Below are 16,233 nucleotides of genomic sequence, written 5' to 3' on the forward strand. Positions count from 1 at the left end.
GTCGGTCTGACCACCCCATTTTACTCATAAACGCCCAGAAAGGAAATGGCAAAAACCAGTGAGCTGCACAAAGAGCTGGGGCACTTGGCAGATTTATAACTCTTTCCCAATGGTTTCAACAAAAATCCAGGGATTGACTCTTTACCAGTAAACCAGGAAACCCGGGCCTCAGATAGCCCTTGAAGTCAGGAGACAGAGCCTGCCCTAGCCAAACTGCCTTGAGGGGAGGAGTGGTTCCCCAAAACTGAGGAGGTATTTTCCACAAGGGGGGATGGATAACCTCCTCGATCCATTATCCTCTTTCCTTCCCATAGCATCTTATAGAACAGGACTTACCAGTCTGGTTTCCCAAGGTGAGAAAATAGGCTTGGCTATGGTGAGCAACTTGTTCAAGGCAGTTCTCCCAACTTAGAGCACACAAAAAATATTTGCATGGCACACTTGTGTAAACTAATGAGGCCACTTGCTAAGGAGGCTTGTATGGTCCCAGGTCCTGCCTAGCAGCTGTGAAGGCTGAGGGATCCGTATCTTGTCACCCTGTAGCCTATTTGTTGCAGCTGTGGAACATGTAAGTTCGGAGGCTCTGATTTACGGCCACACCATACTCACCTCCCTTGCCGATTCAACTTCAGCCCTTTCAATCCTCCCTCCTCCCCTCTCCCTGAAAGCTGTATCATCAGGCCACAGGCAGTGGGCAAACCCAGCATTGAAGCAGCTTCTCTAACTCAACTTTATGGAGCACGTCTAAAATGTCCACACGATGTGGTATGTTGAAACACAGGCTTTATTTATGCATAAATGCATTTCCCAGCAAGGTAGAATGGGGTTTAAAAGCACAGTTCCTGGGACAACTGGTTCCCATGTACTTCTGACAGATGGGATGTGGGGTGAGGGACTGGGTCACAGCATCAAGGCACCAAAAACTCACCAATGAGGAGGAGCAAAGCAGGAAGACAGAGGAAGAGTGGCCCTGGAGGAGAAGGAGAAAGGGAAAAGGGAGGGGTCCTTGAGGGAGGAGGAGAAAGAAAAAAGGGGCTTTGGGGAAAGAGGAAGCAGCATTGGGCGCTTACGAGGGGGGGAGCTGGCCCTAGATGTTGTACAGGGTTGACGAGGCCTGAATTGGTTCAGCTGGGCCTTCTCCAGAGGAAGAAATTGCATCGGGCGGAGGGGTCAGTGGGAGGACCTCGGGGCCTGGCACATATGTAGAAGCAGCGGCCCAGGTTGGGCCCTGGCTTTTTCACAGTCCGTATTACACATGGCTCCCCGTGGCCCCAACAGAGGGGCATGGGTGAGGGGCCCCCCAGCACAGACTTCCAGCACAAGGTCCTCACCTCCTTCTCATACTTGGTCTCTGAAGCCTTGGCCTGCACTTCCACCATTTTGGCTGCTGCTTCCTGTTCTGGGGTCACTGGGGTCACAGGGACACCCATCAGACTAGGAAGCTCCAAGTCTGGAGAGGCTTGAGGATGGCTAGAGGATGGCTGAAAGTAGCTCATCAGGTTCTTCTGGCCTCTGCTGGAGCCAGCCTGGCTTGGCCGGGGCCTGGTTGAGCGCACACTGGCTTTGTTTTGACGTGTCTGTACCTGGGTTTGATTACTGAGCTTCAGTGCTGAATGCCCAAACACAGGATCTTGTTCAAGGCGAATTAGGAAATGACGAATCTTGAGCTGGGTGCCTGCAAATTCCGGGAGGAAACGGGTACAAAGGGGTGGGCACTGTTTTGTGGGTACAGAGGACACGCTCAAGACTGCGCCCACAGGGCAGTGGTCAGAGCCCATCACCTCCGGCAGCAGGAAGGAGTCCTGGAATGTGTCTATGACCAGGGCCCTATCCCCCAGCACGTAGTCAAGCCGGGAGCCATAGTTGAGATGGCGGGCGCCACTGACCACCGACCAGCAGGTGAAGGCTCCCTCCTTCTTTGGTTGGAAGCAGCGGTAGCTATCGATGAAGGGCCCTATATGGGCCCCAGCCTGGCACCCCAGGACACTGAGCAAGCCATCCATCCATTTGCGCCCTGGGTCCTCTTCAAAGCATTCCTGGGGAGAAAAAGGCAGAGGAGAATGAAAGACAAGCAGAACTCAGAAGCCTAAAACTGGAAGGGATTTAGACCAACTGCTTTATTCTATACACAAGAAAATTTGGTTGTCCCAAATTACAGTTTAGAACTGTAAAAAATGGGATTAGATTTCTTTGTTGATTTAAAAACTCAAGTTTTTTTTTCCCTCTGCACCAGGCTGTATTATTCCATAAATGGCAAATCTGAGTTTGTTTGTTTGCCTAATCAAAACAATTCCTAGAACTATTCACCAAAACAATGGAAAACAGAAAGCTAAAAGTAGTTACCTCTGGGGAGTAGGGTTGGGGTTAGGAGTTAGGAAGACTGTTGCCTTCTCATTTAAACCCTCTGGCACTTTTTGATTTAGCTTGTGTGTATAAAAGCCCTCACTGTGCACCCCTAAGCACAATACCCGCCCACCAGCTGAGGTGCTCCAAGGATCCATGTTTGAATACTTCCTTTGGCTCTCATCCTGACCCATCTGTTCAACACACTTCACCCACTCATTCAATGTAACAAATGTTCATAGAACACCTATTATGTTCCAGACAAGCTAGAGATAAAGTGCAGACCTGATCTAGTCCTGGGGACCAAGGAGGTTTTCTTTCAGGAATTGATCTGGAGCTGAGATCTCAAGGCTAAGCAGGAGTAACCTAGGAAGAGAGTGTGCCAATTGAGAGACCAGCCTCTATGGTAGGTGTCTGGGGGGAGAGTGCAGTGAAACCAAGACTTGAGTGGAGGTGAGACTGGGGGCCAGAATACCAGCTAGGAGACAGTGCCAGAGGAAAGAGAAAAATCATTGAAATTAAAAGATGATTTGGAGTTGGAATCAACAGTACTTGCTTACCAGCTGAATGTGGGAAAGGGGGTAAAGAAGGACAATACTAGTACAATTCCCAGGTTTCTAGTTGGCGCGACTGAGGGGATGATGGTGCCATTTAGGGAGATAAGAAGACTAGAAGAGTAGGTCTGGTGGGAAGTGGACATATTCTGCTATTTTCGAAAGACTGTGTTTGTCACGATGTAGCCCTGGTGGTGCAGTGGTTAAGAGCTTGGTTGTTAACCAAAAGGTTGGCAGTTCGAATCTATCAGGCACTCCTTGGAAACCCTATGGGGTAGTTCTACTCTGTCCTATAGGGTCGTTATGAGTTGGAATTGACTCAACAACAATGAGTTTTTTGGGTGTTTGTCACATGACCAAATACCATTAGTTCTCTTTTCTTTGAAAGAAGAATGTAGGAGGTATACTTGAGAAATCTAGGAAAGTTCTGAACTTAGAAGAGAAGGCATAAAGGTATATGATGCTCTCACAGGAAGCAGAAAGATCAGACTCAGGTAAATGCTTGCTGAGGAATAAGGCAGGCAGGGACTGAAGGCTTGTACTTTGTAGTGTACACTCTCCGCCCCCTCCCACTCACCCCATACCACCACTGCCACTCATTTTGGCTCAATTTTCCAGCTGGGAGTCACATCTGTGTTTATATGGTTCCTCTGTATCTAATGAAGGACGTTTGCCACAGCCCCTTCTTTGTGCCAAGCTCAGTGCTGAGTTGGACTGTGCCAGAACAAGTTATTGATCTCTCCCTTTATGAGGCAAGTGAAGACGAGAACTGGCTTGGAGATTTTAGAACAGTGGTTCTCAAACCTAGCTGCACAATAAAATCACCCTGGAATATTTTAAAACAAACCACTACCCTGGTCTCGTACCCAAGAGATTCTGAATTAATTGGTCTGGGGTGACACCAATGTATTGATATTTTTGTAAAAGCTCCTTGTTCTAATGTGCAGTCAGGGTTTCAGAACCACTGGCTGAGCAGTCACTATAAGAAAAAAAGACATAGAAGGGAGGAGCAGCTCACCATTCAGAGCACAGTGACCAAAGCTAGAATGAAAATAGCCTTTGCAAAGGGCAGAGAGATGACCTGGATGCAGTGGATGAAGTGTGTAGGAATACTGAGGCTGGAAATGGAGACTGAGCACAGACCAGAAAGAGCCTTGAATGCCAAGCCTAGATGTCTTCTCTACCTCACAGAGTTACAGAGGGGTACTGAAGGTTCATGAGCAGGAAGTACAGTATTTTAGGGAAGTGACAAAGGCAATGTGGGGTTCAAGGCTCTTGAAATCTAGCTCCCAAAGGATTCTCTAGTCCCATCTCCTGCCACTCACCTCCTTTCCCATGTCACCCTCTAACAAGAATGGGACTTGCACTTCCCCAGACACACCAGACAAATTCTCATCTTGAAGCCTTTGCCCATGCTAGAATACTTTGCTCTCCTCCCTACCCCCGAGCTCAGTTCTACTCATAAGATTCATCCATTTTTAGATGCCTCCCCTGATGTCCAGGTTAACCTAGGAATCCTATCCCTGGGATCCCCTGGCCTTCTGGGATCTCCATTTCTACCTCAGCCCTGAGGATACCATTCTATAATGGGCTGGTCATGTGTCTATAGCCCACCACCACACTGAGAGTTTCGAGGAGCTAAGAGTTAGATCTGAATTATAACTGAGTCCCTAGCATGTAGCCTCAGGGCCAGGCCAAAGGCAAGGTCTGTGGTACCTGCTGAATATACCACCAATCCTCAGTGCTTTGAGAACAGTATTTCAAAGCTGGCTCTCTTTTTCCATGAAGGAAGTTGTCACCAACCCAGTACCCAGCATTGGTTGGCTGGCTGTGCAGAACCACAGTCAGGAGCGAGGCCAGGGGTCTACAGAGACCCTTACCATATTGACTGCATCCCAGTGGTCAATGGGACGGTGGGCTGTGTTCAGGTCACCCAGGATGATCACATGGCTGAAAAACATGAAGTGGGATTGTCAACTGGACATTTGAGAAAGGGAAGAAGTAGTCCTGACTTCATATAGTTTTTCCTAGACCCAAGAACTCAGACAGGCCACCTCCCACATTGAAGCTTTCTAACTAACAGCAATTCATAGCAGCCTACTGCTCCAATCCTACCACAACCTTGCTGCATTTCACACCTTACCAATTCTGATCTCCAAAGGTCACATTATTCCCAGTTTGAACTAATTGCCTCACTGATCTATACCTAATGGCATCTTTCTCGTCCTTCAAAGTTGAGCTCAGGAACCACTTCCTCTAGAAATCATCCCTTGAGTACTCCAGACCACCCTCACCTTTCCTGTTCCTCCCTGGAAATCTTTCAGTCTTCCCTGACCAAGATTTTTAATTTTACCTTCCTCATCTCACCTCATCCTTAAAACTATTCCGTGAGGTAGGGATTCAAACACTTGTCAAAAGAGAAAAGAGAGACAGGACTAGCCTTGGGACTCACAATGAGTTAAAAAGGGAAGCCGGGATAGGTGCTTAGATGTATCTGACTACAAAATCCATGTTTTTGCCAATTTATCTTGTCCTCACAGCTCTTTAAGAAAGCAGGGCCTATTCAGGTGAGTGTACATACTGGTGTCTACAATTAGGCTGTGAAGGAAGTTAAAGTCAATGATCCCATATCCCTTCCAATGAAGGTTGGCACAGGGCTGGGCATCTAGGACAAGCTCAAGGAAGTCTTGCTACCCAGGACTGCAGTACCTGCCAGCCTCCAGGAGGGCTTCTGCTCGGATCTGCAGCAAGCGATAGAAGTGCATCTTAAAGGCCAGCCGTTCAGGCTTCCCAGGGTCCGCATGGGGGCAGTACACATTGATTAGGGTCAAGGTCTTCTCCTGTCCTTCCCATGTGCTAAGGAGAAGAGAAATTCTCCCCTCAATAAAAGGGGTCATTTTCACACACAGACCCCCGCCCCGCCCCCACCATGTGGCTTCTACTTACTGGTTGTCTGTGGGATGGAAGAGAAAAAAGGGGTTAGAGAGATATGAATGAACATGCACAGTTCTTGGGGGAATGACAACAGGTGAGTCAGGGAGAGAGTCATCTATGATGACACTCAGGTAAACCGGGTGACAGTGCTGTCATTCACAAAGACAAAACACCCAGAAAGAGGAGCAACTTGGGGCAAATGAGTTCAGCACTGGATAAGCTGCTGTTGAGGTACATATGGTAATAAGAGAGCCAGACCTCCAGGCCAGCACCCCTACTGTAGTGATGGGATTCAGAGGGGAACAGGATTTGTCTGAGGTGACATAGTGAGTAGCCCAGCCAAGGCTAGAAAGGAAAGGCAAGTCTGGAAACTTTCCCATGGTGAATGTATGTTTAAAAGATGAGCTTTGGCATAACCTCACTCGCACAGTGAAACCAGCAGTGCTCAGCTGCATGAAGATGTGGGCTATTACCGGATCTTGTGCTGTGTGAGGAGAGCCCGGCCCTCACTATCCAGAGCCCGAAGTTCCTCTTGGGTGAACTCATCCATATTTCCATAGCAACCCACATCCCCATTCTGACTGGCAAGCAAGCCACTCAGGCCTTCTTCAGCTGCCACTGGGGTAGCGCTGTCCTTACAGAAGGTGGCTACACCTGGAGACAGATAGGGTACTCTGAGCAAGACTGGCAGCCAACAGCCTGTTGCACAGCCTGTCCCCCTTCAACTGCCCCCACACACCTGAGTCATCTTCATAAAGTGTGGCGCAGTTGACCAGTCTCCAAACTCATGGATGACTCCCTAGAGTCTGAGGCAACTCTATTCAAACCTTGGAGCCTCAGTTCCCTCCTCTATAAAAGCCACAGAATAATAATAACAGCTAATGTTCTAAGTGTTTTACATGGATACATGGTAAGTGCTCTATAAGTGTTAGCTATTATTATCACATGGATTAATTCACTTAAACCTTGTAAGAACCCTAGGAAATAGGCATTTTCCAGCTGAGGGACCTGAGGCACAAAGAGGTTAGGTAACTTGCCAGAGGGCACAGAGCTAGGAGGTGAGCCAGGATTCAAACCCAGGCAGTCTGGCTCATGCAATTAACCAATACACTACTGTGCTTCTGAGGTCCAACAGGATAATTTTATGCATAAAAATTATACTTCATACAACTTAATTTTATGTGGCTTTAGCTCTCTCGTGGACTAAAAACCGATATCTTTTATTACCTTCTCATCAAATATTGGAAACCATTCCTCCCACCTGCCTCCATCCCTAATTTTAAAAAAGTCCCATTTACCAGAATAACCACTACGGTTGCGGCTGAAGCTGAAATAGGAGTTATAGCCTTCAACGATAGCCAGGGGCTCTGTCAGCACATCCCCTGGGGGGAAAAAGTAAGATTAAGTCAGAGATAGAACTAGGGCCCAGGAACACACAAAGGCCCAGAATTACAGATGTAGGCTAATTCCTTTAACACATCAGCATTGGGAGGGAAAAATGAAGGGTCCATGATTAGAGAAGGAGCTAGAAAGGTGGTGGATAGAGAGGGAACTGACGTCAGAATTAGATGAAGGGAGGAGGCTATGGAGTGGGTGGGTGAATATCAGGTGAGAGGAGGAAAGAGTCAGAGCTAAGAGTGGGGAGGACTAGGTGATGGGAGGGAGCTGGGTGAGGAAGGTGAAGATATGAGAGAGAGTGGGAATAGGGAATTTGAGATGAAGAGAAGCTTAGGGAAGCTCAACTGGGGTCAGAGGGAGAAGGTGGGGGTATGAGAGGGGTTATGTGGGAGAGGGAAGGAATCAGGAAACTGAGCTGAGATGGGAAATGGGTGGGAGGGAGAGGAAATTAGAGGGGGTCTATTTTTTTTAAGCTTGGGGTCTCTGGGTGGCACAGTTACAGTGCTCAACTACCAGCTGAAAAGTTGGTGGTTTGAACCCACCCAGGGGTACCTCAGAAGACAGGCCTGGAGGTCTGCTTCCAAAAGGCCAGCTTTTAAAAACCTATGGAGCAGTTCCACTGTGCACAAACGGGGTCGCCAAGAGTGGAGTCGAACCTACTGCAACTAACAACAAGAAGCAGCTTGGGGTGAGAGATGAGGTGGGGATTAGGGGATCTAAGCTGGGGAGGACAGATAGGGGTAGATAAGGGGAACTCGGGATCCGAAATGGAGATGTGGAGAGGAGGAAATTATGGAGTTCGAACGGGGCGGGGGTGCAAGACAATAAATGGGAATTAGAGAATCTGGGCAGGGATGTGGGTTGAGAGGGGGAGGGAATTAGGATTGAGTTGAGGCCAGGAGATTAAGCGGGAACTAGAGGACCTAAACTGGGGTGTCACACGGGGTTTTAAAGGGGAGGGATCAGGATTCTGAGCTGGAGCCTAGAAGAAAGACACTAAGGGATAGGAAAGTGGGAAAATAAAAAGAGATGGGTCGGGGGCAACAGCTGACGGAAAAGGGAAGTATCGTGGGGTGCTGGATTCAGGTGTGCTCACTGGTCACTTTGGTCTCCTGGAAACAGACGATATCGGCATCCAGCTCGTCCAAAAGGCGCCCTAAGGCCATGGCGGTGCAGTTGTTGGGCTCCTGGCATACCGCCCCTTGTAGGGGGCTACGTATCCCATTGATGTTCCAACTCAAAACGCGCAACATTTTGAACGGAAAACGCAACACCTTCTGGGCCACGGCAAACCTAGGCGCCAGCAAACGGTCGCGCTCAGAAGAGGGTTAGGCCCCGCCTCCTGGACGCATTTGCGCACGCGTCCTCCTGCGTGCAGCACCAGGGGCTGTCGCACGTGGGGCGGGGTTTCGAGCTCCTCTATTCTCCATGGCGGGAGGAGGGACTGGGTGAGCTGAAGGGGGCGGTGCGGCCGCCGAGGACAAACGGAGGAAGGGAGGCGCCGGTATTGCTCCCGATCCTAGGGCCGCATACTCGCGTATACACCTCAGTCTTACTGCGCTTCTCTACTGCTCAGAGCCACCTTGGGATTTCCCCACTCTAAGCGTCGGAATCGGAAGCATAACTGCAGCGACCGAAGCTTCGTCTGCAGTGGGACAGCCCGCCCACCTAAATGCGCGGATGGCTGTGGCGCTTGCACCCCGGAAGTGACTGCTGCAACTGCGCTAGCAGAATGACCGAGGGTGTACGGGTGGTGGGGGGAGGTGGAGGGGCTGGGGTGGAGCAGGAAGCTTCGTGGCTGGAAGAGGAAGCGGTAAGAAGGGTTCTGCAGAGATAAGACTTTGGAAGAGGGCCTGTAGGGTGGCAGTCTCTGGCTCTATTTGTCGAAGGGAGTGGGTCTCAAAACCGCCCTGTAACTATTATCTGTCTTGGGACACATAAAAACCACTTGCCATCCAGTTGATTCTGACTCATGGCGAACCCCATGTGTGTCAGAGTAGAACTGCGCTCCATAGAGTTTTCAGTGGCTTGTTTTTTGGAAGTGGATCACTAGGCCTTTCTTCTGAGGCACCTCTGGGTGGACTCAAACCACCAACCTTTCGATTAGCAGCCAAGCGCATTAACTAGTTGCTTCACCCAGGGACTCCATCTTGGGCTTCACAGCATCCCAAAAAACGTGGCCTGATGTATATTTGCTCTTGGCTCCATTTCTCAGAGGAGCAAAATCAAGGCCCAGAGAATTGAAGTGGGCTGCCCAAGCTCCAGAGCGGCAGTGTTTCCCAATGCAGCCCATGTCTCTTCCATATACATTAAATTATCTCATTTCATTCTCAGGACAACCCAGTAAGGGGCATTGAGGTTGAGTGAATTCACCTCAGTCTGACAGTCAAAGTGATCGAGCCAGAGTTCAAACCCTATCTTAATCAGCTCAAGCTCTGCTTTCCTGAGTATGCTTTTCCTGACTACCCACCTCCCCAGTTAGGTCTCTTCCTCTGGACCCTCGCTGCACCCTGTAGCCCATTTTGTCACAGCACTTATCACAATGCAGAGCTATGATTGATTTCCATTTCTGTTGCAAGACTGCCAGCAGCTTGAGAGCAATGGCCATTTCTGATTCATCTTGTTAGCTACAGCCCCTAATACAGGACACAGCACATATTAGGTGGTGATAAATATTTGTTGATTGCGTTAAAGAACAAAGGACAATAGCCAGAGCATCAACTGGTTCATGGCTTATTTTTGAGAGCATAAAAATAGAAATTATAGGCATAGCCAATGTCCAGGAAGAAGCATAACTGCATCCTTAGGTTCCTTGTTCAGATTTGCAGCATCACTATTTTTCCCCATTATTCCACAGTTTTAGAGCTACCATCCTCAATGGATGCAGAAAGGACCCTATGAATGCATTTCCTCCGTGAGGACTTCAAGGTTGCCTCTCAGTTGCCGTCAGAAAATAGCTCTGCAATTTAAATATTTTGGTGCCTTGAGCTTTTTCATGCTTTGGGAGTGACTGAATCCCAGGAGTGGTACAACTAGGACAAAGAGAACGAATATTCGTATTGCTCTTGTTGCATCTTGACAAGTTGCTTTCCAGTAGGGGATTGTGCCCATTTACACTGAAGACCAATCTGAAACTCATCCCTAGGGAAATCCAGATCTTGCCTGTCTCCATTGCTGGTTTTAATTTCCTTGTCCTGAGGTGGCTTGTTAATATTAGTTCTGACCTTTGGGGCAAGGTGAACACATGGTTGGCCTGAAGAGAAAAGGCTCTGGGTGGCTCAGGAACTTTTTTGGCAACCACAACAGCTGATATTTCAACAGAGCACACCCCGTCCCCTTACCAAGGGTGCTTCCTCAGCCTTCCCAGGGAACCAACAAAGCCTCCAGGCTCCCTCTTTGATGCCACGCACTGGACCTGCTTTGGGGGTCTGTAAATGCAAGAAAGCCAAGCGTTGGATAATTAGCAATGGAAGAAAAAACTTCTAAGAGAACAGGTAGGTGAGACAGAAGGAAAAGTGCTTGGGAGTAAACAAATCCACATCCACTCTTTAGGCTCTTCGGCAAAATTTCTTTGGATAGTTGGTCAGTTGAGATGTGGATTAAAGGAATGGGAGAATAGGGGAAAATTATGTCTATATCTAATCTATTTGTATCTAAATCTAGATCTATCAATCTATACACATTTTTAAACCCCATTCTGACCTATCTCTAGGACACTGGTCCAAAGGACAATTCCTAGCACCTTTGGAAGTCCCTCCAGCTTGCTCTATTCCAGTTTTGAATGACCTGAGTCATAGAAATTATATCTCTTGCCTCCCCACTGTTGTATAAAGTAGGGTTGGTTTGATGTGACACTTTGAACAAGCTGTGTAGCTTCTCTGGCTTCGATAGCCTCCACAGTAAAATGGAAATCAAAGTTCCTAGTTTACTTCCCTTAGAGGGCTGTCTGAAGGTCAAGAGAGGAGGGAGGACAAGAACCAAAGCTCTTTAGAGACATTTCAGGACTTCCATGCTCCATCTGAGATTAATGATCTTACTTTTTCTGTATCCTCCACAAGCAATACCAGCAACCCCCCTATGGTATTTAGACAGCTGCTCCTAGGATTAGGATGCAGTGACCCTTGAGTTCTAGGCATGGAGCTGATAAATAGTAGGGAGATGACGGGCCAAGGCAATGACTGAGAAGGAAGTGGGTCCTAGGCTGCCGCCACAGAAGGTCTGGTACTCAGATGCATGCACCTGGCCTCCACATTCCACACTCCTGACAAATGCCATCACACTCACATGCTCAAAGAATTACCGATAGGCCGATCCCCATTTGTGATTTTATTGCCCATCAGTGATTCCTTGATGCTGCTTTTAATGGGATTCTCACGTGCCCTGTACTTGGGGAGGAGGGTCAGGATCTGTGGGGCCCCAAGAAGTCACAGTGTATACTTTTCCTCCTTAGAGATAGCCTGGTTTTTGAATTTGCAGTTCAGCTCTTGATGTTAAGTGAGTCTCTGATAATGAGTGAACCCTTTTTCTGCAACCACTTCATTAGACCTTTTGAAGGGGACTTTTGTTCTTTCATTTACTCCATTGTTCCACATTCAAGTTTGAGAAATCTTTCTAGATGCCACCTTCTACCCTCAGACCAAGTTAATCCCACCACCCAGTTCCCTGCATAGCTCTCTGTTATAACATGTACCTTGTTGAACTGGGATTATTTGTCCACAAATTCATCTCATATACAACAGAGAGACATAGATTGCACAAACATACGTTGAGCAAGTATCTCTGTGCCAGGGCCTAAGCTGGACCCTGGAAACAGGTCACAGATCATTGAGATCCAGTTCCCATCCTCAAGGAACTCTCAGTCTAGTGGAAAAGCGGACCAGTAAAACAATGGTGGGTACTTGTTCAGATATATAGAGGTATATTATCAATGAGAGAACCAAAGACAAAGCCTGTCTTAAGGATACAGGAAGGCTTCCCAGGGGAGGTGACCACTGGGCAAGGCCTTGGAGTGTGAGTCTGGTTTCACTGAGAATGGAAGGGAAGAGAAGGCATTCCAGGCTAAGCAAAGGCCCAAAGGAAGGAAAGTGCTCCATGTGTTTTGGGGACCAGTGAGTCAGCCAGTGCAATTTGAGCATGGGTGTCTAAGAAGACACATGGCTGGAGAGGTAGGTTGGGAGTTGATTGAGAAAAGCCTTGAATGCCAGGCTGAGGCCTTTCCAGAAAGTTTGTTTTGTTCCCCTGCTTCTCGGATCAGAATTGGTAACAGTGGTGAGGAGTCTCACAGCTAGTTCCAGGCAGTTTTAAGTTGTGTTTTCCAGCCTGGATCCCAGGTTTACCCTTTCATACTTTGCCGAAAGCCAGCTAGCCTATCTCAGATTTCTTGCTACTAAGATTATCTCTCCTCTTGGCAAGGTCATGAGGGCAAAATTGTTCACATAAAAGAGGGGTTCATGTGATTGGCTGGATTACTTTGGGTAAACTGTTTCAATGTGAGGCTGTGAGGATGTTTGTAAGGATAAGAGGTATGCTGTTGCTTTGTGGGCCATGCAAAACATACATGGTTATTATTAAGGTTATTAGTATTAACAGGGTGATACCAGTTGGCAGACTTGTTAGAATTAGGAGAGTTGTATCTCTTCCAAAGTCTAGTTCTGAGACTACAGAGGTTCTAAACTAATCTCAAAGACCACATTTTTTTTTATAGTACTTTATTGGGTTTTTGGTGAAGGTTTACACAACAAATTGTTCAGTGACATTGGTTATATTCTTCACAATGCATGAACATTCCCATTATTTCCATTATGGTTCCATTTCCATTAATGTAGTTTTCCTGCCCCCTTACATTCTCATCTATGTTTTAAAGTAATTATTGACCGTTTGGTCTCATATAGGTGATGTTTTAAAGGAGCACAGTACAGAGTACTTATGGGTGATATTCATTATTTGTGAGCCAATCTGTTATTTAGTTACAAGATGACCTCAGGGGTTAGTTTCGATTCAAGGTTTAAAAAGTATCTCAGGGCAGTAGTCTCAGGGAGTCCTCCAGTGTTGACTAGTCCAATAAATTTGTTTTCTTTTTTAAGGAATTTGAGGTATGTTCCACATTTTTTCTCCAATTCTACAAGGGTCCATCTATTATGGCCCTGATTAGAATGGCCGGTAGTGGTAGCCAGGTACCATCTAGTTCTTGGTCTCAGGGTAGATGAGGCTGTGGTTCGTGTAGCCTGTTTTTCCTGTAGACTAGTTTCTTCTTTGAGTTCAAAGACCACATTCTTAAATCAATCTAGATTGATCAATTAACCAAAGAAAAGTCTGAGACTTGGAGAAATTAGGTCCCCAGTATTCTACTCCTGACTTGACCACTGATTTTCTATATGACCTTAGGCAATACTTCTCCTCTCTAGGCCTCAGTTTTCTTATCTGAGAGGGTTAGATGAAATGATCTGTAAGGGACTTTTCAACTCTAACATAAGTCTATATTAAAAAAAAAGAATTCATCCTTCTACAGATTTGTAGCTCTCTACATAAAATTTTTTTTATGTATTATAAATGTTAACTCTTTGTCATGATACTATAAGCTTTCTTTATTGTTTCCTGTATGCTCAGCATTAGAGGTTTCAAATTAGCCAAAGAAGTGATTGATCTGAAGTAAACTTCAGAAAGGGAGTCACAGTGTTAAAACCCAAACCAAACCCATTGCCCTCAAGTTGATTCCAACCCATAGAGACCCTATAGGACAGAGTAGAACTGCCCCATGGGGTTTCCAAGGCTGTAAATCTTTACGGGAGCAGACTGTCACATCTTTCTCCCGCCAAGCAGCTGGTGGGTTCAAACCACTGACCTTGTCATAGTGTTAGGTAATATATATTGAGCATTTACCAGGTTCATTTACATGTATTAACACTGTGAATCTTCAATAACCCTAAGAAAGTAGGTACTGTTATCATTCCCATGTTCCAGATGAAAAACTGAGACACTGAAAAATTGTCTTTTGCCCCTGGTCTCAGCCAGAAAGGGGTAGAGGTGGGATTCCACTCAGGTAAGGAGTGCTGGTGGTGTAGTGGCTGAGCACTTGTCTACTAACCAAAAGGTTGGGGGTTCAAACAACTCAATGGCACAAAACAGCAGTATGTCTCCAGAGCCCATTGTCCTTAACTACTGTGATCCACTGTCTCAGTAGGTTCATTTAGATAGGTGGGATCTGGAGTATACTGAAAGTCTGGTATGTTTTACATACAACAGCTGGAGGGAATCTAACCCTTGTGTAGACCAGGGTGCTAAGAATGTATTTTAGGGAACTTTGTAAAAGGTAGGGTGGAGGTGAGAGCATTAGGGGGTAAGAGATTGCCCCTGTGCAAAGTCGAGCTCCTTTGCAGCCAATCACTGGCGGTTCATCGGGGGTGGGAAGGTTGGAAAGGAATGAAGTAAGAGCACACTTGGACATCTTCCAGGCAAAGTGTGCAGTTACATGTGTTGTACACATAAAAGCCTCAAAACAATGAGGGGGGTCGGTGGTTGGAGGAGAGACATCCAGGTGGGTTGGCTCTGGCCTATGAATTTATCCTACTTTGAGGCCATGGTTCACTGCTCCCCACACACCCTCTGCTGCAGCCTCCACCTAAGCCTCCATCCCCAAGGCTTGGCACAAAACACTTTAGCCAGGTTCTGGATCAGATCACAATGCCTTTCTCCCTAGAGCATGTGATGGCAGCTGGCAGCCATGTGGGGTGCTGCCTACCATCTCTTTCCCCAGCAATTGCTGCACTCACTCCTCATTTCAAGGTGTAAGGTTTACTCTGATTTATTTAGCCTTGGCTGGAGAAAGTATAAAGATGAGTAGATAGTGCCCATCTCTCCAAGAGTGCCCTAGGCAGCACATTTTAGGAGAGAGAGGCCTCACAGCAGGGAAGGCAGCAGAGTCCAGGGGAAGACAAAAGTTGCAATGCCATTTTCATTGGGCAGGGGCAGAGGGGGAGGTAAGTGAGGCAGGGAACCTTCTACTTCCAGTTTCAGGCCTTTCATTGCTAGCTTAAAACTGCATTTTTTTGGTAGGGACTTTGTTTCTACTGGAGGACCTTGCATTTCTGATGTTGACCTCTGGTTCTGGATTGTAACTTGACATTCTACTTGAGCCTACTTTTTATTTCAAAGCTGCAAAAGCCACTGAGACCTGCCGCCATCACCTTTGCCTTCCCACCCCACACACGATGTGAGCACATGATCTTTGGTCTTTTATTTACATACTCTACTAGTCCTCTCTTAATTGGAGGGAAGCAACTGGCCAGACCTGGGCAGTCCTTTTGGCTGCCTCCCTTGCTGGACTCCAACTTATCTCCAATGTACATAGCCCTTGTATTTCAGAGGCCTCTGCTGACCTCTGCCCAACCTCTGTCTCCTGCACTCAAGCCCCCACTGGTACATACAGGTGCAGAGGCAGGCTAGGTCTAAAGGAAAGAGAAGAGGGGGCTGGAGACAGGCTGTCAGAGGGCTCAGAAACCCAGTGCACTCCCATCCAAGCCCTGTCCACCTTCTGTAGCCACAGCAACAGAAGGGACAGCTAGTAAGGTAGGACGTGAGGCTTGGTACCTTGTGGCTAGTGGTGTCATTAGCTACAGTGCCTAAGATGTCCCGAGAGATGGGAGAGCTCACCCAAACCAGGCTGCAGAAGATCTGGATTCCACACAGCAGCAGCAGCAGCAGCAGCAGCAGGCTGCAATGGAGAAGGGGCTGTAAGTGGGGTTTGCTTGTGTGGGCTTCAAGGTGGTGATGGTAGAGTGGATATAGAAAAGGAGCAAAGGGCACATCCCCCTGCCCCCCACTTTGACTTGGAAGTTGGAATAGATGAGCAATTGGGCAAAATACCTGTAGAATAAGAGGCTAATGTCAGAAAAGGAGAGTAAAGAAGAGAGAGAGAGACAAAGGGATAGGACAGAAAAAGAATGAAGGTTAGATAAAGACCAACTTAATCAGTGGGATCTTTGGCTAGAAAATTTTCATTTCTCAT

The 16,233-nt window shown here is 47.3% G+C and overlaps 2 protein-coding genes across 5 annotated transcripts in view; one reads left to right on the forward strand and one right to left on the reverse strand.

Moving 5' to 3' along the window:
- Nucleotides 1-775: 775 nt before the first annotated feature.
- On the reverse strand, nt 776-8,883 carry APEX2 (apurinic/apyrimidinic endodeoxyribonuclease 2). Of its 4 annotated transcripts, XM_049872602.1 has the most exons (7): nt 8,326-8,883; nt 7,130-7,213; nt 6,305-6,485; nt 5,607-5,753; nt 4,778-4,847; nt 1,332-2,036; nt 776-970 (listed from the first exon to the last, which is right to left on the reverse strand). In XM_049872602.1, the coding sequence occupies exons 1-7, from the start codon at nt 8,480-8,482 to the stop codon at nt 785-787; spliced, it is 1,530 nt and encodes a 509-aa protein (XP_049728559.1). In that variant the 5' UTR covers nt 8,483-8,883; the 3' UTR covers nt 776-784. The 4 variants fall into 4 exon arrangements, with proteins under 4 accessions (XP_049728559.1, XP_049728558.1, XP_049728561.1 ...); XM_049872601.1 differs by having other exon boundaries at nt 877-2,036; nt 8,326-8,882; XM_049872604.1 differs by lacking the exons at nt 6,305-6,485; nt 7,130-7,213 and having other exon boundaries at nt 877-2,036; nt 8,326-8,506.
- A 122-nt stretch (nt 8,884-9,005) lies between these two features.
- Nucleotides 9,006-16,233, forward strand: part of PFKFB1 (6-phosphofructo-2-kinase/fructose-2,6-biphosphatase 1) — a 185,919-nt gene continuing 178,691 nt past the window's right edge. Inside the window, exons 1-2 of the mRNA XM_049872606.1 lie at nt 9,006-9,042; nt 10,087-10,723. Coding sequence (XP_049728563.1) covers nt 10,696-10,723 — 28 coding nt within the window. The 5' untranslated portion in view covers nt 9,006-9,042; nt 10,087-10,695. The remainder of the gene's footprint in view (nt 9,043-10,086; nt 10,724-16,233) is intronic.

This window comes from Elephas maximus, chromosome X (genome assembly GCF_024166365.1).
Source record: "Elephas maximus indicus isolate mEleMax1 chromosome X, mEleMax1 primary haplotype, whole genome shotgun sequence".
NCBI classification, from domain to species: domain Eukaryota; kingdom Metazoa; phylum Chordata; class Mammalia; order Proboscidea; family Elephantidae; genus Elephas; species Elephas maximus.